The sequence below is a fragment of the Sporothrix schenckii genome, assembly GCF_000961545.1.
Source record: "Sporothrix schenckii 1099-18 chromosome Unknown Cont47, whole genome shotgun sequence".
NCBI lineage: Eukaryota > Fungi > Ascomycota > Sordariomycetes > Ophiostomatales > Ophiostomataceae > Sporothrix > Sporothrix schenckii.
Genome location: NW_015971148.1, coordinates 4548914 through 4571652, shown reverse-complemented (window position 1 = coordinate 4571652; position 22739 = coordinate 4548914). Strand labels below are relative to the sequence as shown.

The 22739-nt window shown below is 54.7% G+C and overlaps 6 protein-coding genes across 6 annotated transcripts; 4 read left to right on the top strand and 2 right to left on the bottom strand.

Moving 5' to 3' along the window:
- Positions 1-2877: 2877 nt before the first annotated feature.
- SPSK_04453 (transcription initiation factor TFIID TATA-box-binding protein) lies at positions 2878-3856 on the top strand (the record flags this gene model as incomplete). Its single annotated transcript, XM_016731260.1, has 3 exons — positions 2878-3176; positions 3242-3329; positions 3425-3856. The coding sequence occupies 3 exons, from the start codon at positions 2878-2880 to the stop codon at positions 3854-3856; spliced, it is 819 nt and encodes a 272-aa protein (XP_016585962.1).
- A 290-nt stretch (positions 3857-4146) lies between these two features.
- On the bottom strand, positions 4147-5637 carry SPSK_04256 (fructosyl amino acid oxidasesarcosine; the record flags this gene model as incomplete). Its single annotated transcript, XM_016731067.1, has 1 exon — positions 4147-5637. The coding sequence occupies one exon, from the start codon at positions 5635-5637 to the stop codon at positions 4147-4149; it is 1491 nt and encodes a 496-aa protein (XP_016585961.1).
- A 695-nt stretch (positions 5638-6332) lies between these two features.
- On the top strand, positions 6333-9476 carry SPSK_03938 (U2-associated protein SR140; the record flags this gene model as incomplete). The annotated part of the gene is made up of 1 exon (XM_016730753.1): positions 6333-9476. The coding sequence occupies one exon, from the start codon at positions 6333-6335 to the stop codon at positions 9474-9476; it is 3144 nt and encodes a 1047-aa protein (XP_016585960.1).
- An 8420-nt stretch (positions 9477-17896) lies between these two features.
- On the top strand, positions 17897-19831 carry SPSK_04099 (uncharacterized protein; the record flags this gene model as incomplete). The annotated part of the gene is made up of 1 exon (XM_016730910.1): positions 17897-19831. The coding sequence occupies one exon, from the start codon at positions 17897-17899 to the stop codon at positions 19829-19831; it is 1935 nt and encodes a 644-aa protein (XP_016585959.1).
- Positions 19832-20428: 597 nt separating this feature from the next.
- On the top strand, positions 20429-21553 carry SPSK_04393 (uncharacterized protein; the record flags this gene model as incomplete). The annotated part of the gene is made up of 1 exon (XM_016731201.1): positions 20429-21553. One exon carries the CDS (start codon positions 20429-20431, stop codon positions 21551-21553), a length of 1125 nt encoding a protein of 374 aa, XP_016585958.1.
- Positions 21554-21652: 99 nt separating this feature from the next.
- Positions 21653-22729, bottom strand: SPSK_04409 (nicotinamide n-methyltransferase; the record flags this gene model as incomplete). The annotated part of the gene is made up of 1 exon (XM_016731216.1): positions 21653-22729. The coding sequence occupies one exon, from the start codon at positions 22727-22729 to the stop codon at positions 21653-21655; it is 1077 nt and encodes a 358-aa protein (XP_016585957.1).
- Positions 22730-22739: the final 10 nt, after the last annotated feature.

Sequence of the window (22739 nt, the reverse complement as noted above, 5' to 3'; positions counted from 1 at the left end):
GAAAGAGGAAGGAAATTTTGAGAGTGAGGAGTGGAGAGTAAAGCCCATACATTATGTTTACTTTTTGACTTTGTCGTTTGGTTGCACATATTCATTTTGGAGATATCGGATTGGCTGTTTTGCTAGGAAAGAAAAGAAAAGTTCACACTGTGTAAAGTCAAACGGTTTCTTTCGAAACAAACGGACAAGTATTGGCAGGTTTAGCCGGTTGACCAACGGCCTCTCTTCTCTGCCTGCAGGTAGCTGCAATGAACCGTGCAACTACTGGACAAAAGGCAAACAACGACCAGTCCCACGCCTTCACCGCCGTATTTTGTTTGGTGGCGAGCTTTAGCTGGTCTTGATCTGTCGTATTGGTCACTGTTACAACACGATGGCCAGCTGGTCATGTTGAGGCAGGATACCCTTCAATGTTAAAAAATGAAAAAGGAGAAGAAAAGACCACAGGTCAGTTTGTTCAAAGTACGGTATTCATATGCATGCAAACATGCTTTGTCGGATGAGGAACGACAGCATATCAAGACAAACAATCAAGTAAAAGAAAAAGAAGCTGCAAGGACGGAATGAGTCATGATATCCTCCGTACTCCGAATGTCGTAGGACCTGTGGTCTTTTGGCATAAAAAAGGCAGCAACAGCATGGCTGGGCGAGAAAACAAAAGGGTGTGAAGCGTCCGTGGGCAGGGGCGTGCAGCTGACGGCGCAGAGCCTCGAGAGTGTGGGTGTGCTAAAGCCCAGCATACAAAAAGAAAGCGGAATAAAAGTACATCTACCTGCACTTTCAAGGGGTGAAGGAACTTTGAGGAGGGTTGAGTGTTGACCTTGAACACCACGGCTCACCCCTTTTTTGTGATAAGGGATGTGAAGAAGGGGGGGTCACGAACATCGACGAAAATGTACGAAAAAAAGACATGAAAATGGAAAAGCAGCACGAGGAGGTGAAAGAAAAGGAGAAAATGTGAGATAGAAATGATGATAAAATAGAAACAGAAAAAAAAATGTGTCAAGTTTTACAAGTCAACAACAAACAGGTACCTGTAGGACCGGTTGAGTTATACGAAGCGAAGACGCACAGAAAGGACTTACTTATATGGCTGGTGATGAGAGAAAGAAATACAACACGAATGTCGTACATCGCATGATGGTGATAAAGACAGATGAAACCCAGATGGACGGTGATAAAATATTGCATGTCGCCGTAGTTCGTTTGCGCCTTCCTCCTCATTTCACCTCAACAAAATCAGGAGGAGCACCCACGATAAAAAATGACGGTTCAAGGAAAGAGGTAATTACTAGTACAAAACAAGGCACACAACCTGTTTACTCACACGTTATGCACCCCTAAACGGAAAGGTGCCCACCCCTTTAGCCCCTGCCGTCCTGTCGCCCAGGCAGCAGCTCTCATGAGAAAAGAGGGAGAAGGAGCGACGCCAGCGCATTGTCTGATTCGCTGCGCAATCCTGCCTGCTTCAAAACCCAGGCCCTGGGCCAATCAGCGGATGCGATGGCCCTCCATCGCAACGAAAGACAAGGGAAAGAGCAACAACCACCCCTAAAGTGGGCCCCTGCCACAGTAACACACACCTTTCCGTCTCACCCCTGCCCTTTGCCGGCCACTTTTGCATTTTTTCTCGCATTTTATTTAATTCATTCACAAGGAGATCCCTTCCTCATGGGTTCTTGAGGCCTGTGTTTCGGGTCGCTCTCTCACTCATAGACGGAGGTCCAGTGGCTAGTCCCTGTAAAATGCATCTCGCTGGCATACATAAGAATAACACAGCTCCCTTCGCCGGCGCCCCAGCTTCGAATGGAGCTTTGCGATAAGCTGTCAAGAGCTGTCCATCTTGGTCCTCATTGACGTAACTGCCTCGTTTTTGTTTGTGCAGTTGGGTCGATCCTTCTTGTTATTATTGTTTTAAATTCATCCACTTGAATCGTTGTTTCCTTTTCCTCACCGACAATTTACCGACTCTGGCCTCTCTCACGCGGAAGCTGCGCATATCCACACCCATCAACAAACGCAGTCGCTCCTTCCGTTTTTTGCAAACGTCAACAAAGCAACAGCTCGCTCAATTTCCTCTCACTTCGCTCTCTTGCCGTCTCTTCTACCCCTTTCTTCCTCTTTCATACTCAAGCCTGCCCAATATATAAAAGGCGAAAACTTCCTTTTCCTAACCTCCCACCTCTCCGGATCCCTTCCCTTCAACTGCATCTCGTCGGCTCACGCCAACCCCTCGATTTGCAGCAGTGCCGTCACAAGTAGAACAAGAGTGAAAAAAGACAAAGTGAAGCTCTTGCACGAATCGTCGAAGCAAATTCAAGCTTTTTGTTGTTTTGCATTCCCTTGAGCAAAACGAGCTCCTCTCCAAGAAGCAACTATTTTCTCTACGCCTCATCTAATCTTTTGGCTTGTTACGGGCCATTAGATCGACCTTGATAGTTGATAGTCGATCTTTGCACCTCCCAAAACGAATCGTCGTTGCCGGAGCTGCACTGCTGGGAGAGACATTGACTTGTTTATCTCCCACTTTTTTTTGGTAGGATTTCATCTTTATTTTTGCTTACTTCTTTCATCGCCTTCGCTTTTTTACCTTTCTCATTGCAAGTGGTGCCCAAGATCGCAAGCCGTGGTTCAGAAGATCATGATGGGGCTTGTTGTTGCCTCTCACCATATTCGCCACCTATCAGCCTGGACCGTCCCCGCCTTCATGATCCGCCACACCACGCCACATATTTGCCATTTGCGATTTTGTTGGAATATATCAATTCGAGTATCCACGACTGCTAACATTTCGTGCTTGCATAGATCTCGTTTCACAAAACCTTCTACTTTGCGCTTTCACTTCCCCCTCCCTACGCAGATTTCCCGGTTTCCAGTATGGAAGCTATTCATACACATCCCGTGAATGCGCTGCAGGCAATGGCGTTCACGGCACCTGGGTCGCTCTCGTTCCCTGGCGGCCACACCGAGCTTACGCCACCACACGACTCGCTTGACAGTGCAGCAGTCGACAGCAGTCAGGAGACAATAACGAGGCAACCGAATTCAGCTGCGAGCTCGTTTGCTACTGGTGGCTCGGATGGCGGTGCAGCAAGCAACGGTGTTGTTACGCCGGCTACGCCTGCCGCGACCCCGTCTGCCGTGACGAGCGGGAGCGGCTTGGTCCCGGTGCTACAGTAAGTATACGTGTGGCGCCGTTGACACACCGAAAACGCGGAAACAGTATTTGCTCACATTTTAGGAATATCGTCGCTACAGTCAACTTGGACTGCCGACTGGACCTCAAGACCATTGCTCTGCACGCACGGAATGCAGAGTACAACCCAAAGGTAGGCAGTGCTCGGTGTGAGTGTGTGAGGGTGTGAGAGTGCGAGGTGTTGTGTTGTTGCTCGGCCGTTCTTTGTTTGCTAACATGGCAATGCAGCGTTTCGCAGCAGTTATCATGCGGATCCGCGACCCCAAGACGACGGCGCTCATCTTTGCCAGTGGAAAGATGGTTGTGACCGGCGCAAAGTCCGAAGACGACAGCAAGCTGGCGTCGCGCAAGTACGCACGGATTATCCAGAAGCTAGGCTTTGACGCCAAGTTCACCGACTTCAAGATCCAGAACATTGTCGGCTCATGCGACATCAAATTCCCCGTCCGGCTGGAGGGCCTGGCCTCGCGGCACCACAACTTCAGCTCGTACGAGCCGGAGCTCTTCCCCGGTCTGATCTACCGCATGATCAAGCCCAAGGTCGTGCTCTTGATCTTTGTCAGCGGCAAGACGGTGCTCACAGGCGCCAAAGTCCGTGAGGAGATCTACCAGGCCTTTGAGATGATCTACCCTGTGCTGCAAGACTTTCGCAAGGTGTAGCCGTGTACGGGTATTCGGAAACTCTGTATGATTCTACGTTGCACCGTGTCGGCTCGTCGTTGTTTCGACTGCGAAACGTGCCACCATTGTCGTTTTTAATGTCTTTTACTTGTGCTTTTCTTTGCTCTTACTTGCAGCATGGCAGCGGCGTTGGTTGAGTACGTTCACACACAAAACGGAGTTCCGGAAAGGATCAAGGGCACTCATCGATTCAATATGCTTCGTTTTAATACATATTTTATGACACCTCTACGCAAGTGGTCTCTAATGTATACAATGTCTGTGACGCCTTATGCCTTGGAGCTCTTCGACAGCTCGTCCTGCAACAAGAGACCCGGCTTGCCACCACGGCTGCCGTCTTCCGTGACAACTGTCGCCCATCCGAGGTCGGCGATACTCGCACCTTTGTCCGCTTGTCGCCGCCACGCCCATTTGTCGGCAAATGCTGCCGGCCGTTGACCGACGAGACAATCGACAACCTTGTCACCCAGAACAGGCAGGAACTTGAAAGCATGGCCGCTCCCACCGGTGGCCAGAAATAGGCCTTCAAGGTCCGGGTGGTAGTCTACCACAAAGTCGCCCGTCGGCGTGTCCGTGTACCAGCAGATTCGGGTCTTGGCAAAGGGCCGGTCGACCAGCCCAGGCACAGGCACCATCTGCTGCAGGCCACGGCGCAGGTCGGCCTCGCCTTCCGCCGGAATGTTGAGCTGCGGGTTGTCGAGGTGTGTCAGCGGCTTGGACACGCCGGCTCCGGTTTCAGGTGATGCCGGGTTGATGTACCCGTAGGAATGCCGCGCCACTTTCAGTTCGCGGCTCCCGGGCGCCGGCGGGATCACAAACAGGCCGGACGTTAGATTGAGCACAACAGGCATGGAGGCCACATGCGCATGCTCCTCTTCGTTCACCAGCGGCACGTACCCAAGCACCTGGCCCGTGGCAGCCAACGAGCCGGCCAACGACGTCCCGCCGACAAGAGACTCCGTCCAGGCGCCCGTTGCCGCAATGGTCAGGTCAGCCTTGAGCGTCCGGCCGTCTTCGAGGCGCACTCCGACGACTTTGGATCCGTCCGTCTGGATCTCGAGGGACGCTACCCGGCCGCGCACAAACTGAACGCGCCCGGCCGCCTGCACCCGCCGCAGGACCCAGGCCATGCTGGCCGCCGCGTCCGCCCAGCCGCTCGCGCCGTTCAGGTAGCCCCAGTCGCCCGTGGTGCCACCCGTCCCGACAACGGCACGGATGGCCTCGGGGTTCGGTAGTTCTTTGAGCTTGGTGGCCAGGTACGCGTCTTTGGCAGCCAATGCCTGCACATTGGCCCAGCTCTCGCGCACATAGTCCATACCGGACTTTTTCTTGGGTCTCGACGGGTCCTGCTCTTTCTGGGCAGCAGCATCGTCCGGTGCGTCGGCCACTACCACGAGTCCGCTTTCTGTGTACCGTCCGCCACCGCCAATGTAATCGTCGTCGTCCTCATTTCCTGCACCAACAGCGCCTGGGCCGGGCCGCTTGCTTCCCCGCCAGTACACCTGCGCCTCGTCGGCCAGTGCCGCATACGCAGGGTCAGCGTAGTCGGCGCGGATGATGCGCGACGTGTCGATGCTGGCAGCGTCGCGGGCCGGGAAGTGCTTGGTGTCGTCCTCGCCTCCCACATCGCCCGACCCGCGGTCCACCACGGTAATGGTCGTGCGCGCAAACTCGGGCCGCCGGCTGAGCGCCTCAGCAGTGCTGAGGCCAAAGACGCCACTGCCCAGGATCAAGATGGACGTAGGTGTTGAGAATGTCATTTTAAGGGCGTGCGTTTGTGGTGACGGTTCGACAATAAGTGGGCCAGTTCTTGCAGCTTCGTCGTTTGTTCTTTCGACAACTCCGTCGTCTACGTGTTGAGCGTGGACGACGTCGTCTTTTATAGCTATGTCCGTAGAGACATGTCACTGATCAACATTACTCCACTATTTCAACTCCTCTGCTGAGACGGTACCGTCCGCCGTCGATATCGGCAGCCAATGTCCAAATAAATGCGAAGAAATCGTTCCTTCCCTCTTAACCGATGGCCACAATTGGTGTAAAATGGAGCAGGTAGTAGACTCCCCACTGTAGACGGTCGTGACTGCCGTGTCTCTGGCCGTCGCTAGCCGTAGGGGAACCCACGGCTAGCCCACGCCCAGGAAAGATCCACTGGAACCATCCCAGCGCTCTTTCCCAGGGCTCACAAGGCAGGTTCACCGCGAGACGGCAGGCACACGAAAATGTGCGGAGCCTCCCTAAAACAACGAATCGCGATTTCGCAACGAGCACAAATAGCTTCAATCAAAGACAGCATTCACGACAGCATACGCCAGCCACGCCAACGTACACCACGATGCACCATTTATTATAACGACTCCCACCTCAATGGAAATGACAGCGAACAGCAGTGCGTCTGCAAGACCCACCTGACGCGCTCCCGACCAGTGGCGTTTCCCCCAACCAGACGAGCACGATGTCGTATAACAACAATGAAAACAGCAATGGCGGCTTCAACGTCCGCTTCCCAGCAAAGCAGCCCGCGAAAAAGTCCATCTTTGAACGCCAGCGCGCCGAAGCGGAGGCCAAACGCAAGCGGGAAGCGGCTGAGACTGCTGCCGTATACGAGGACTTTGTAAAGAGCTTCGACGATGGCGGCAGCGCGCCAGCGATGTCTGAACCGAAGCAGCAGCAGCACAGCCAACAGCCTTTCTCGGCCTCTCTACACCAACCCAAGGGTGGATCGACTGCCGGTGCGACAGGCGGCCGCAGGCACTTTAGCATACCTGCGTCCGCACACGGAGGCATTCGACATAGCGGTCCAGGCAACAACAGACCCCGCGATGGACGGCCGGACCGACTGAGCGATGTACGCACCCGGCTTGCCTTTGGTGACGACGACGATGGCGATGACGACGACACCGTCGACCGCGAGAATGGCGACAGAACAAGAGGCAGAGACAATGACGAAGAGGGCCAGGTCGTGGAGGACGATGGGCCTCGGAACTTGACGTCTGGTGCCATCGATCGAGCGGAAGAAAAGGCCGCCTCAAAACCGACCATGCGTCTCGCCAACATGCCGCCCGGCACCTCACCCGCAGCCATTAAGGCCCTTGTGGTCGGCAGCAGCCGTCTGACCGTCAACAACGTCCGCATTCTCCCTTCGAGCGGCACGGCATCGACCGACCGTAAGTCGGTCGCCGCTATTGTCACGCTCGCGGCCGAGACGGCGGCCAGCGACATCGATGCCGCCGTCAGTGCCATGCAGAACCGCTACCTGGGCTTTGGCTACTATCTCACCCTGCACCGACACCTCTCTTCGGCTGTGGTGGCAGCATCGTCTACATCCATGGCAACAGGAAGCAGCGCTTCTGCGCAACCTTTTGGTGCTCGGCCTGTCTCTCCGGCGTCAAAAACCGACAATGCTCCTTCTACGGGTTTTGCGCCGCCCGGGTTTTCCCAGGGTGGCGGGCGCTCCTTCCAGGGTGGCCGTGGGATGGGCATCCCGCCACCCGCTACATACAACAGTCCAGGCACCGCCGGTGGCATTGCCCATCGCGAGGGCATTCTCCACGTGCCCGTGCGCGCGCCGCGTGACATCAAGAAGCTACGTATGATCCACAAGGTCATTGAACAGGTGCTTGACCAGGGTCCCGCGTTCGAGGCCTTGTTGATGAGCCGCCCCGAAGTGCAGCTTCAAGAGAAGTGGGCCTGGCTGTGGGATGCCCGGTGCGAGGCCGGCGTTTGGTACCGCTACCGACTGTGGGAGACCGTCACGGGGCTCGGGGCGCAGCATGAGAAATCCAAAGGCCACGCCAAAGGCGGCAAATACGTGCCCCTCTTTGAAGGTGGCCACGCCTGGAAGACGCCGGACAACCCGCTGCCTTACGAGTTTGACACGAGTCTGACCGAGCTGGTCAGCGATTCGGACTACGTCTCGTCCGATGACTCGGACGCCGAAGGAGCGGAAAACACAACAGCAGCGGCTGCGGTGACGGACGACGACCAGGAGACGTTTTTGAATCCCCTTGAAAAAGCACGCCTGACTCATTTGCTGGCGCGTCTGCCAACAACCCTGTCCAAGCTGCGCAAGGGTGACATCGCCCGCGTCACGGCCTTTGCTATTACCCACGCCAGCCGCGGTGCCAACGAGATTGTCGACCTGATCGTCGCCAATGTTGAGCGGCCTCTGGCCTACACGGCCGCCAACCCAGATTACCGGGGGAAGCAGGTGGATGAGCATGCCCATGCCGACGGTGGAGGCGATGCTCTTGCCGAGGCTGACACCACTACCAACACCGACACCAGCAGCGCCCAACTCATCGCCGTCTACGTCGTCAGCGACATCTTGTCGTCCTCTGCCACCAGCGGCATCCGGCATGCCTGGCGCTTTCGCCAGCTCTTTGATGCCGCACTGCACCGCCGCAATGTTTTTGCCCTGCTTGGTCGCCTTGCCAACAAGTTCGGCTGGGGGAGGATGCGTGCCGAAAAGTGGAAGCGCAGCATCGGGCTGGTGCTCGGCCATTGGGAGGGCTGGTCCGTCTTTTCAGCCGAAACCCAAGCCTTCTTGGTGTCGAGCTTTGAGAATCCGCCGTCGGTCGGGAAGAGCGGCGACAACGACGGCGACGAATTCCCACCAGCAGCCGCCGATACGACGACTGAATCCACCAAGAAGAGTCGATGGAAGACGGTCGAGACGACAGCTACAGCGCCCACAGCCGATGGGCCAGCGGCATCAGGATTTCGTATCGTGGATGACGCGAGCGCGAGCAGTGCTGCAGACGGAGGCCAGATGGTCGTCGATAGTGAGCATGACACAAGCGTAAAGGAGGGCGCCACCACCTCTGTCACCGCCTACAACACAGACAATAACGACGACGACGAATGGGCCTATCGCTCCGACTACACCGACGACGAGGCACTTGACTTGGCGTGCATGGATGACGAGGACATTGATGGCGAGCCTATGGGAGACATTGAGGAGACGCATCTGCACGGCATCCCTCTGACTATGGAAGAAATTCGAGCTCTCGTGGACGACCTGGACGACGAGATGAGCGAAGAGGGCGAGATTGCGACTGACGATGAGGGCGACGAGGACAAGGACGATGACTACGAAGCCTACGGTATATCTGATCGGTCGAGTGGTAGTGGTAGTGAGAACGCCTACAGCAACGACAACGACAACGATGGTGGTCTTCCTGGCAACTCACGCGACATTGCAATGCACGATGCGCCTCATGCACAAGGAACGGCGGCATTGCCGGCGGCTGCAGCTGCGGCCACGTTCATCGGGGAACGCAACCTGCCTCGGACACGCCCAGAACGCCAAGAACGCCAAGAACACCTAGAACACCAAGAACAGCCAGAACAGCCAGAACAGCCAGAAAAACTAGAACCACCCGCAGACACTGTGCATCCGACTGAGATCACCAGTGCGTCCTCGGCCCTTCCCAGGCCATCAGCCAGACGGACCTCATCCGTGCAGACCCCGCAACCGACCAGCACCGTCCGTATGCAGGTCGGCTCGTCGTCGACCGCTGCATCGACTTTCCCGCCGCGCAAACGTATGCGAGCCGCCGATATGTTTGACGACTCGGGCGACGAGGGCCAGTCATAGAGGAGAAGGCGCTCCAGGGAACAGAGCTGCCCCTTGTTGACTTTGTTGACCTTGTGCAACACAGACCAGCGCGTGGCGGTCTTGACTAGACCAGGAGAGGCAGGCCACCGAAACGAAGGCCGAGAGGAGGCCGAGAGGGCAACTAGGGCTAGCCGAAGGAGAAGGTGACAATATGAAGAGATAGTAAACAGAGAGGCGATACGGAAAGCGACACGAAGAGAGACAAGGAGAACAAAGGGGATGTGGGTGGGTGGCAGTACACCTCTCCTTTATTTGTCTTTTCGGTTATCTTTTGGTGTGACAACAACCTCCTTTTTTACTTTTACTGTGAGACAAAAAGCAAATACATTATGATACCCCAGTTTTTTGGTTTATTTTTCATGTTTTTTAATGGCGCCCACATCCGAGCAAAACAAAGTGGGCGAGCAACGGGGGTTGCACTGCTGGCGAGGCCGTCGGGGTTGTTGAAGTAACGATGGCGTCGTGGTACCGTGCTGTCTCAGGCTCAGACATGGTATGCGGCTTTTGTTGACTTTTCTTTGATCGCCTTTTGTGGATTTCACCCGTTCTTCAGCTCTCTTTCCCCCTGTTTCCCACTATCCAATATCACTCGCACCTCGTGTCGCCGGGCCCCTTCCTCTTCTTTTTTACCTCTACTCTCTTCTCTCGTTCCCTTTGTTTCTGGGCCCACTTTGTCTTTCCAAGTTCCTCCTCCACTTCCCCTTGTTCGATCTTGCAGCAAGATATTACAAGTGGCACAAGATGTGCGGCAAAGCAGGAGGAATAAACAAGGAAGGATGAAGGGGGACTATTGAAAGAGGGGGCGGAGGGGAAGGGATAGACCAATGTGTCAAGGGAATGCATCCAAAGGACCGCGAACAAGGGTCGACCAACGGCAGGCCAGAGACGGCGGGAAGACCAGAATGCCAACGAACCAACGGACCGGTTCGTTGCATGGTCCATCAGTGCTTGCCACTTACCTCCCCATCCCCGGCCATCACCATATTGTCCTTTCCTCAGGACGGTAGGCGCGGTACGAGACTACAGGGCCGGGGGAGGGGATAATGAACAAGTCGACAGGCCGTGTGTTGTCATTGGGAGCAGCGACTCAGTCGAGTCTTTCGAGTCTCCGCGGAGAGTACCAGACATGAAAAGCTCATCAGAATATCGAATATAGAACCGAACCAACCCAAAAGCGACTGCAACCAGGAAAGGCACCCGGGGAGCTTTCCATCCTAAACCGGTCACGAGGGGAATTCTCTTTTCTGTCTGTATTCCAGCTCAGCGACCAGTATCCCACGTCGGTGACTCTCGATGGGTACTTTCTTTTGCGGCCACGGCGCCGCCACTCTGGGACCACGCGGTGCACATCCCCTTGCGTCTTTTGCGTTTCGTTCCCGACCTAAGCGGCAGTTGTGGGTAACTCGTGTCCAGAAGAAAAACCAAAATGGAATAACAAAAAAAGGAGAACCCATTCGTCCAATATTAGTGTCGACTTTGTCCTTCCACCAGTCCTGTTCAGTGCCGCCATGTCATGTAACGTCAACACGGCGTACTGGACGCGGGGGGAAGAGATGGTAGTTTTGGAGGCTAGGGTGGGATCCTGGTAGGAAAGACCAGAAACGGATCTGGAGTGTTACCAGCTTGTCGTGCGTCTCATTGATTTCTGTTATTTTTTTATGTTTTATTTATTTGCTTTTGGGCCATTCACACGGTCGACATTTATTTCGGTGGGGAGCTGGAAAAAACATAGAAAAGGAACGAAACACGGCGTTCACAGAAAAAGGGCCAAGGACGCAGAGGCGGGATGCATGGGCTCTCTTCCCCACGAGACATGGCTTGGCTTTTGTACTCCTTGGGTCACCTTTTGATCTCATTTTTGTTTTGGCAGTTCTTCCCGCCAGGTTTGTATTACGTACGGTATACTTGTGCGAGAACCATACAACGGTTCGGGTGAAGCCCGAGGACGAACAGAAGAAAGAATAAAAACAGAGGCAAGATTAACCATACAAGCCAACGTGTTTTTTAAAAGATAATAGAAAAATAAAGCTTTTTTTTTGTTAAAGAAAAAATATTTAAGTGAACGACGACAAGGGCTATACGACCAACAAATATAAAAAGCAACCTTACAATTAAAAATCGGAATAAACGGGGACTAAGACCCCTTGCTGTACTGTTTTGCCCTCTTTACCCTCGTTGTCTTCTTTAATCCAAGGACTCCAACGCCGGTTGCTCTAATGTGTCCAGTCATATTCCAGGCAGGGCAAGTTTACTCGAAACAGGGACACGCAAAGTTGGTGTCTGACCCGGCTCCCGCGACAAGAGGCAAAAATGATAGAGGGGAAGAAGGGGGAGCAGGGACGTGGCATGGTAAGGATCAATACTTGGAACCTCTTATTACTTTCACATTTGTGATGTTCATACTGTCAAGTCTCTCCAGGAGTGGGTATGAATATAGAAGAGTTGACCCGTAAGATATGTGACAGGCGAGAGGCAATAAAGCCGGACAAAAAAGAGTCCCTGCTATGAAGCTGTGAAAGGGATTTTTTTAATAAAAAAAGAAAAAAGAAATAAAGAATGAATGAATAGCGGTGTCCCTGCAAATCCGACAACCTGGACAGCCCGTCCTCCCAGCTTGACGTCTGCGCGCACCACGTCGTATGCCATCCAGCTTCTGCCCTTTTGTTCCTACCTGTATTGTCTTCTGCATGGATCACACAACCACGAAGGTTTGTGATCCATTCTTAATTCAAGATTGGAGCACAGTGTTTTCCATTTGTCGTCTTGTATGCACTTGCCTCCTCTGCTATCAATACGCAAGCCCCTTGCCTATAATGATTACAATACAGCCGGTTGCGTTTTCTCTCCAACGAACTACCACTGGAAAGCGCAAAGCGAGCCGATTTCACACCTGCGCTCTTGGCGCCGGCTGCGGGTCGCAATTGCCTTGTCCAACTCTCTTGAGACCCCCAAGCCCGTAAAAATTGGCCCTGGAACTCCGTTCCCCACCTTTCCTGAGCCGTGTGGGCCAATGGAAACTTGCTCATACTGAAGTGGGGCCGTTTTCTGTCGTCACCTCCTTCCCCCCCAAGCGACCCCAAAAAGCACCCGTGCGATGTGTTGTGCGACACCCCATTATTAAAAAAAGTTTGGAGATCCCTAATGTCGAAGGCCATGTGAAATTGAGTCTCGATGGCTCTTGCCTATTCACGAAGGAAATTTTGTCCCCTTTCCCACGCCAAACAGAAGCAACCCAATGTTCATTTTGGCAAATGTCGAGAAAAGGAAGGACCGTTGCTGCTGCCCATTGATAGTTTTGTTAGGTTGGAAGGTGCTGCCGCGCTGATTGGAAAGCTTCCTCTCATGCGTAAGATCGGATGTCATGTAGGACGAGCTCCGAGTGCACATATCAGAACGAGGTTTTGTCAACGCTGGCCTGGCTAGAGTGGCCTAGCCATGTCGCCATTGCCGCCCTCTTTGGGCTGTTCGGAACCTTCACCGGTAGTTGGCGGTTGGAGAGATGGAGAGATTGGATGCACATTGATTCAATGCACTTCGCGGTCGTTCCTGCCTCGTTCTTTTCTCGTGTTGTTCGAGGGCAGTCGCCAAAAGATCGCCCCTTCCCGTTGTCGAGCCGTCTGCTTGTATTCGTACAGCAACTGCGATGTATGTAGCGAGATACGTGTTGCACTTGCCTTTTAGTGCGCGGCTGGCGTACTTTGGATACGAAAGGTGAAAGAGCGACTCATAATATGTCGTAGATCCATTTTAGCTGTGGCGTGTTGGCGGTTTCCTTCCTGTTTCGGAGGGCTGACAGACCCAAAAAAGGGAAAATCTCTAGCGGCCTACACCGGATCGTTTCTCTTCACTTTCGTGGACTTCTTCCCAGCAATACTCCGTACCTCGTAAACATCAACCCGGCGACAATTGTCGATTCTGCCTCCCTCGTCCTCCTCCGCTGCAGTGCCCTCCACCCGACGGGCCCTCTCATCTCTCACTGTCCATCATCTTGTCTGCTTCTGTCGCTGGTCGAAACATCAAGAAACAGACCAAGAGGGGGCTTGCTGCTGCACGGACCTGCACCATTGCACCAGAAACGAGAGCCGGGAAAACTAAGGACGAACAAGGGTCTTGACCTGACCTCCTCGTCTTGCTCTGACACCCCTCGACTTTTGCTCTTATTTTCGTTCTTATTGTTGTCGTCTGTTCTTTCTTGTGTTGTTTTGCTTTGTTCTCATCGGAGTACTGCGTATTCCTTCCTTTCTTTCGGCATCACCTGGCCTTTTCAACGTCTTCGGCCTTGTCGTTACGACGTCCACGACTTCTACGTCCTCCTCTCGCCATTTCTTACAACAGCCTCACAAGCGACGTCGTGTGCAGGCATCCCCGCCGCTCACCAACCGCACTGCGACCTCGACGATTCACGCTCCTCCATACAAGGAGCCCTATCCACGTCCTCGGCTTCGGCTTTGCCTTTACCTTTCGGTCACGTCTTTCCCGCTGCCCACGTCTCTTCATCCCGCATACCACCCTGGCCTACCTCTCACCCCTCACCTCTTCTCACTCTGCGGACGCGCTCGCTTTCCCGGGCCTCTGTCTCTGTCCCTCCCTGTCACTGCCTGTCAGCCTGTGACCGCTACCTTTGTTTGTCCTCTCTCGCGGTCAACCCCCCTCTTCACATTTGCACGCTGTGTAGGCAGCCTTTCTCCCTTGCTCCCTGCTCAGCTCGTGGTTTTTGGTAATACGCCCGACTTATATATATTGGATTCCTTCTGTATATTGCCGCCACCCGCTTGAACAACTTACGACGACTTAAAAGACTAACGCCAGCTCGAGCCGCCCCATCCCCATATCTTCTTCCTAAGGGCTGCTTTGCTGCTGTTTATACACCTGCAAACTGCATCGTTTGCATGGAAAACTGCCTCACCTTGACAGCCCACCCCAAAGGTTGAGCAAGTTTCTGCAGTGTCCTCATTGTTTTGCACACTCTGCACCCGTCTGCGCCACCCAGTTTGTGTGTACCTGCTGCAACCGCGTCCACAGAGCCACCACCCCTCTCGTTTTGCCTCAGTTGGGTTTTGTCTTGGAACCAATCGAGGACGCCTATCTCTTTGTAAGGATCGTCTGTGGAGCCAAGACATTCCCCCAGGCCATAGGATATCGTCTACGCCTGGCCACACAGCCTTACCCCAGAACAAGGTGACCGGAAAACGGCCAGCCACGAGCGAAGGCCGCGAGCTAAGAAAAAAAGAAAAAAGAAAAAACAAACGGAAAAGGAAAAGGCAAAGGGGCCATCGGTGTCCTTGCCATCGGTACCTTGCCTTAAACCCTTCCAACGGATCGCGGATCGCGGAACGCAGAACGCGGATCAACGGCTCTGGCCTCGATCGTCGGAAGCGGCCCCTCCTTCTGTCTCTGTGACTATCCGGACCCTTGTTTTCTTTCTCACTCTGTCCCTCTGCCTTCCCGCGGCTGTACCGACTGCACCGACTGCAATAGCGCGACAAGTCACAAGTCACGGGTAGAAACGTGGCGCGGAATCTCGACTGTGCAGTCCTCCTCAGCTCGGACAGGCGTACTCTCGGACGAACCTAGCCACAAGCCTCTCACGCCTCCTATCCAAGACCTCTCCACCTCCCCAGAGTCTCTCTTTCTTTCGCGCGCGCTCTTGCCCCTCGATGACACACACACAAACGCCTGTCTGCCACGGTGAACACCTGTCAGCCTAAAACAGCAACCGATCGCATCGCACTGCATGACTGCTGCTGCTATTGCATGTCCTTCCCGAGTGCCTCCTTGACAAACTTGGATTCGACGTGCGACCGTAGCCAAGACACGCAGCAACCTTGTGTGTTCATGGTGTTGTGGTGCTGACTTGTCTAGACCTATCTTGACTTGTCTCGCCTTCCCTCCTTTACACGTCTTTGAGAAAGGCTGTCTCAGATTCCTCTGCTTCGTGTCCAGCTGTCCAGCTATCTGGCCCTTCTCAACTCGTCAGTCAAGACTCAAGTCTCTCGGGTCTCGCCTGACGTCTCTCTCCTCCCACACCATCCTGCAAGCCTCTCCTGCAGTCGACAACAGGGCCCATCGATAGCCGACCCCAGGCACTCGTCCAGCTTTTTCAGCAATTTCAGCTCCTTTACCACCGACGACAACACCGAACAAGTCGCCCACCTGCCCTCCGCATCGCGACCTTGCCTTTGCGCTTCTCGTCCATGTTTCAAGTGACTACCGCTTTGTGCAAGCCATTTTATTTTTCGTTTCAATAAGTCAGTCCGCTCGATACACACGCTCTCCTCGGTGGCGGGCATACCTTCGTCATCACGCCTCGACATTTGTTGCTGTCGCCCTCCCTATTCACTTAAAACGCCGCAACAAAAGGGCATTGTACCTTGTCCGGGGTGGTCTCTTTTTGTCGATGTGACGTGTTGGAAACCAACAGACGAACTCGAATCGATCCTAGGAAGACATTAGAAAAAGGAACTCCATATTCTCGGCCTGCCCTGCCTCTATCTCTCTGTATCCACTCTTCTTTGCTGAAGATTCCAGAAGCTGATATTTCAATGGGAAACGGTTCTGGCCAGAGACCCAAGCATATATATACTCTCTCATATATAAGCTTGCTTTGCCCGAAGAAACTTTGTTGGCGTTTCGATTAGCTGCCATCGTTTTTTATTTCTGGCCCTCCATTTTATTTTGCCCGTTGTCGGCTCGACAGACTCGAAGCAAAGAAGAAGACAAGAGAAGCGACAAGAATAAACACGAGCGCACATCAAGTCACTTCTTACTCTCTGAATCTTCGTCGTTGCTCTCTCCTCCGAATCCGACATCAGAAAACGGTCATGGTGGGCAGGCTTCAGTTTATATCTTGAACTCTTTCCCTAACAAAGCACAACTCACGACAAAGTCTTGGACAAAACACCGACCTCGATCGAAAAGACTAAACAACACTCCGGACTCGTCTACTTTCTATTTTTCTATTGATATTTCCTCCCGTCTCACGTACGTTTACACGGCTCCCCGAAGGCCCAAACAGCAAATAGAACGACAAAGAGAAGGCCCAAGAAACAGACTGATACGACAGGCGTGAGAAAAGTTTACGTTTCTCATCACAAACTGTCAACTTATATCGCATACTTGCGCATTTTGCCCTATTTGCGGTGTCGCACGTCTGCAGCATAAAGCCGTCTGGGGTGACTTCTATTGGTGCAAACGGACTCCCGAAAACGAACTCGTCTGTCTCTTTTCACCTTTATGGTTGTCTCTTTTTCTTTCCTCCCCCAGCTTACATCGCGATCTCGTTCTCGACTCTTCTTCTTATCATAATTACTTATTTTCTCACCTCAGCTCACGCTCATCACCGTTCACTGTATACCCCGTCCACTTCATCCAACAATTTCTCGGTCTCGCTGCAACTTACCAACGACGCGGCCCGCCAGAAGTGTATTTATCAACCGGCATCCATCAAGTACCAACAACCGACCGCAGGTAACCGCCTCGCCTATGGAGAGCATGTGCAGTGCGAGCTTAATTACATCAGTATCTAATTAAGGCTGCTGCTTTGATTACCTGATTCCCTATTACAAACTATTACATCCCACGCCTTGGCCTAAACCCCACGTCCCGTGTTAGGATCCAGGTTGTTTTGTAAACCTGCTCAGGGGCTCACCAACACTCTGCTATTCCGCTTTTCGTATTTTGAACACTCTAGGCGTGTCTCCGTATTCAAGTCGCCTTCGCATCACAACTCAATTCTTCACCGCGTCGCACGCATGCGCAAGAGCTACTTCTCAAAAAATAGGGACTAGCAATCTACAAACCGTACAATATGCCGATGATAAACGGCATCAAGATGGCTTGGTAAGTCGTCCTTTTTCTTCTTCTTCTTCGGCGCTGCCCAACTCTTCTCACCATCGCACCTCGTTTCTCTTTTACTTGCACTGCGGAGCTCTGCGCTCGTTTTGCTCGATATCGTCAATTCCTGTTTTGCATTCCACACTTTGCTTCCCGTTACTGCCTACCACCATCGCGGTGAAGAATCCCCATTTCCCGACTCAATTAGTAGCGTCCGTTCTGGTCTCATATGTATCACTTTTTCTCTTGTTCTATTATGATGGGAGAAAAGCGGCTTTTTGTATTTGCTGTGCTCGCTCCATCTTACCATTCACGCTGTAAGATCGATCGCAGAGATAAGAAGGAATAAGCCAAATGAGCGAGATTGTATCTACCGCGTGAACGGGTGGGATATGTGAGAATACCGCGAAACCAGCGCATATTTTTACGACTGCATTTTTGAACTCGTTTCCCTTTTTTTGTCCTTTCTTTTGCGAAAAGCTAGACTAACAACGTCCTTTCTATACAGCGAGCCTTGCATTCGCGGCCATCGTTCAACAAAATGCAACCATGCTAGCGAGCGTGTTATGCTCCCTGTCCGGAAACCGGGCAGACCACTCAGTATCTGCCCGCACCCGCCCAACAATGGCTGCTCATGCGCTACCGTCACGGCCGCCCTCCCGCGCTCGCGCAAATGCGGTTGTGGGTCCAAGTCAGCCTCCGGCGCTGCCGGCGTTAACGGCGCCAGCGGCAACGGCAGTGCCTCCATCTCCAAAACGCCGCGCTCACCTTCAAAACGAGCCTTCTTCAAACCACCGATGTCGCCCAAGTCCATGGCACGGCGCATCGACCCCAGTGCACTCGGCCGCACTGATGTTAACCTGATGAATATTCACGCCCCACCACCCGGTACCGCAGGCTGGCCGTCTAACGGACACCCGCCACAGAATATCGACCACCTCTCCTCCCTCACTGGCTCGAGCCACCCGAACGGCGGCCAATTTATGCTCCCGAACGAGTCCGTGGCCTTTTTCGGCGGCCAGGGCGAGCAGACAGCCATGTTTACGAATCCCGGCGCGCCCGGTGCATATACCCAGTCCGGCTACCCGTTGCAGGACCCCGGACCAGGCGAGCACGGCATGTATGCCGACGGCGGGCGCGGAGACTTTAATGGCTTTTTCGACGACGGCATGGGAATGTCGACGACGTTGGGTGAGGGTTTGGACGGGTTTGGCCTCAACCTCAGAGACCTACGACCAGAACAGGTAAACGGTTTCCACGGTCTGCAGTATCAGGCATCACACACGCCAGCAGCAGTATCAGCACCAGCGCCAGCGCCAGCACCTGTATCAGTGTCGGCAGCGCCTGCTGCTGCCACGGCAAAAGGCTCATGCTGTGCACCGGCGACAGAGCCGCAGCACTTGGCGACCGAGTCGGCGCGGCACACACCTACGTCAAGCACAACCTCGTTGGCAAGTACCGGTGGCAGTGGTACGACAGCCAGCTCGCACTCGAATGCCAAGAGCTGTTGCTCGGGGTCGCCAGTGACGGCATCGTCCTCTTCGTCGCAGCAGCACACGATGCTCAAGTCAGAAAGCAGGATAGGTGGCGGACCAGGATCCGTATCGCTGTCGTCGATTCCTCTAGCCAAGTCTTCTCGTAATGGGTCAAGTACAGGCGACGTCAAGCCGCCTATAGCCAATGCCAACAATGGCCACGTCGACCAGTACGCTAGCCTGCAACAGCAGCACGGAGTACCACTGACCCACTACGCTGGATACGCACATCAGCAGCCGCCGCAGCAACAACAACAACAGCAACAACAACAACAGCAGCAGCAGCATCACTCCCACGGTTCGCCAGCATGGTACCGCTATCCACCGGAGTATGGCACGGTGTCGGCACCTCTGCAGCCATCGCAGTGGCGCGCAAGCCTAATCACGACCGGACCCGATGCACATCTATACATGCAGGGACAACATCAAGGGTATGACGCAGCAACAATACAACACCAACAACAGCAGCAGCATGAACAGCATCACCAGCAGCAGCAACAACAGTTTGCGATACACAATGGTGGTCTGTTGGACGGTGGCGACGACTTGCACATGTGTTCGTGCGGTGACGGCTGCGAATGCATAGGCTGCGTTGCGCACCCGTTCAACAATGCGACACAAGACACGATCCGCTCGGTGTGGAGCTACATGGGCGACTCGCCGAGCAACTCGAGTGCACGGACGGTGACTTCGACCTCGACGGCGACGGCGACGGCGACGTCGACGGTGACGACGACACTGCCGCCCCAAGCCAACGCGGATTCTACGTCACCCTCGCAACAAGCCTTTACGCCCTCGGCGTCTGACACGTCGGGTGTCAGCGAAGACCAGCAGTCATCGCTGCCTGCCGGCGATTTCTTGTTTGTCAGCTACTCCGTGATGGATTGCGATGGCGAGGGGTTGACATGCCCCTGTGGCGACGACTGTCAGTGTGTCGGATGCACAATTCATAACAACGCTTTGTAGGTGCCTTGTGCTTATGTGGACTGTTATTCTGTCGACTTGGGCGAAAAGGGACGCACGGAAGAGCTCCAGCATCGTCTCCATTCTTATCCAGCTATTTGGGGTGGGGGGATTATTTCGAATACCCAGGGCGGCATATCGTGTCATATTGAGTGGTGTTTTTTATTTGGGGTTTCTTTTAAATTTTCTGGGACAATTTACTTCATTTATGGTTTTGATATTTATTTTGCCGTGTAGCGCACGATTTATCTTGTTTGGATACTTTCCTTTCCCTTTTTTTTGTCCCCTTACTTTGTTCTTATTAGTTTTTATTTTCTCTCCACTATATTTCCCTTCATTCATGCCAAATTGACTTCCTTCATTATTATCCTTTTTTGTTGATGTGAATATTTCTCGCCACAGACAGTCAGGTGGTATTCATTCGTTGTTATGCAGCAGTTGCACCAGCAAGAAAACGGTTGCGTCTGCCTGCTAATTGGCCTAGCTGGAGCTCTGCCCCACTAAATTTCACTTGTTCTTTTTGGCGCCGACCTTCATCCAACTTGTTCACTCTCATATTCACGTCCAGATCATAACAGCGGCAGGTCCACATTTGCCAACATGGAAGAAGACAAAGGCACTGAGAGGTCTCGGCGGTCGAGTCCCGGCAGACGAGAGAAGCACCGTCACCGTGAGCGTGAACACCGTCAACACCAGCACCACCACCGCGAACATCGTCGGACTCGGTCACGTTCGCCACGCGAGCGTAAACAACAGACGATCAAGGACCGGATAGAGGATCGAGACGGTCACCGGTCAAGGAGTCACCACCATCGAGACAGAGACAGGGGCCGAGATAAAGACAAAGACGGAAAGCCAGTCCAGCTTCCCCACGGCGCTCGATTGTTGGTGGCTGGCGCCGACTACAGCAAGTTTTCGCCCGTGTTTGCTGCGTACCTTTCGCAGGAGAAGCATCTGACGCTGGCCGAGCTCGACGAGCACCAATCCCAAAATCGGTGGCGTCGGTTTGTGGACAAGTGGAATGGGCGCGACTTGGCGGACAAGTGGTACGAGCCACAGTTGTTTCTCCGTGCCGTGAGGGGAGATGTGGCTGCGGATGCGCGAGTGGAAGATCATGAGGAGGACAAGGACAAGGACTCGGAGTCCTCTGACAGCGACTACGGCCCGGCATTGCCACCAGACGAGCGCGACCCCAGCAGCATAGCCGTCGGCTCGGTCGCACGCAGCCGGCATCTTGGCGTTCCCGGTCCGGCGATCCCCAGCCGCGCCGACCTGGACGAACGACGCGCGCTGGAAGAAGAAGACTGTCAAGCCGAGCGGGCCGCATTGCGTCTTGCCCGTCGTGCTGACCGCACCGAGCAGCGCGAACGGCTGGACGAGCTCGTGCCGCGGGCCGCCGCGGGCACACGCGAGCGGCAGCTCGAGAAGAAGCGCGAACGCAACGCGCAAATGCGCGGGTTCCGAGACCGGTCGCCGGGCGGGGATCTGGTGGGCGACGACGAGCTGATGGGCGGTGACGAGGGAGGGAGCAGCCGGCGGTCTGCGCAGGAAAAGAAAAAGGAGGCCGACGAGGCGGCGGCGCGACGGACGCTGTGGCAGCTGCGGCGGGAAGAAGAGCAGCGAGCACGGGACGACGAGCTGGCCGAGCGGCGAGCGCAGTACCGGGCGCGGGAGGAGGAGACAATGGACATGCTGCGGGAGCTGGCGCGGCAGCGGTTCGGATAGCAGCGCGCGGCCGACAGTACGATGAAAATAGCATGATATTCTAGGTAATGCTCTCTACTGTACGTCGCACATGGACGAACAACAAAATATTCTGCGCCTTTACGCATCGCCTGCTGCGGGCGGCTCCTGCGCCGGTTCTACGGGCATACCACCTGGCGGCCAGAACGCTGCCGGATCCTCGCTTTTGTCGGGCTGCGGCCACCGCAGCAAGTACCCCGACACGGTCGACCGCACGCTCACGTCGCCCGGGTCGTTTTCAAAGAACAGCGGCGGCTTCTCCAGGCGCCTTTCCAGCACATGCTCGACGACGAGGCCCGCGTCGCGCGCGTGCTCAAAGAACGCCAGGTCCTTGTGCCGCAGCCACGGCCGGTAGCTCGTGAAGAAGACGTAGGCGCGGCTGTCGGGGGCGTTCCGCAGGGTCTGGGCCACGCTGTAGGCCAGCTTGCTGTGCTCGGCGTGACGGAAGAGAAGATCCGCCAGCAGCAAGATGTCATATTTCAGGTCCTCATTTTGGGCTCCTTTTTGGGCTCTTTTTTGGGCCTCGCTGGCGCTCGCTTTTCCCGCGCCGCTCGCCTCGTCCCCGTCATCCCCGCTCGTGGCTGACCGCAGATGGGCCAACATCGGCGCTGGGTCGCCGCCCCAGACGTAGCCGTCCGCAATCACGGTGCCGGGCACATAGCCTGCGAGCTGGCCCGACGCAGACGCGGCCGCGGCCGCGCCGGCCTCCGCCTCTTCAATGTTCCGCCGCATCGTCTGCACTAGGTCCAGGTCCGGATAGTCGGTTACGACCACCTTGCGCGCCCCCAGCACCAGCCCGCACACAATCCCCGGCAGGCCCGCGCCCGCGCCCAGCTCGAGGACGGTCTTGTCCCTGACGACATGGTCGCCTTGGGCCTCTCGCTCCTCCAGGTAGTCGGCCAGCACGCGGCTGCCGTTCCACAGGCGGTGCGCCTCGAGCACGCTGTGGCCGACCAGGTGCAGCGTCAGCTGAACGCCGCTGCGGCCGAGCGCATGCTGCTCGGTAGTGGGCGGCGGAGAGGGCGGGTAGTAGTCTGGGGGTTCGGCAAAGAGGTCGAAGTTGTGGGAGGTGTCGGAGGTGTGCGAGGCGGCGTCGTCGTGGTCGTTGTGGTCGTTGTGGTGGTCCACACGGACGCCTTCTGGCCGGTCTTTTGTCATGGTATATGTG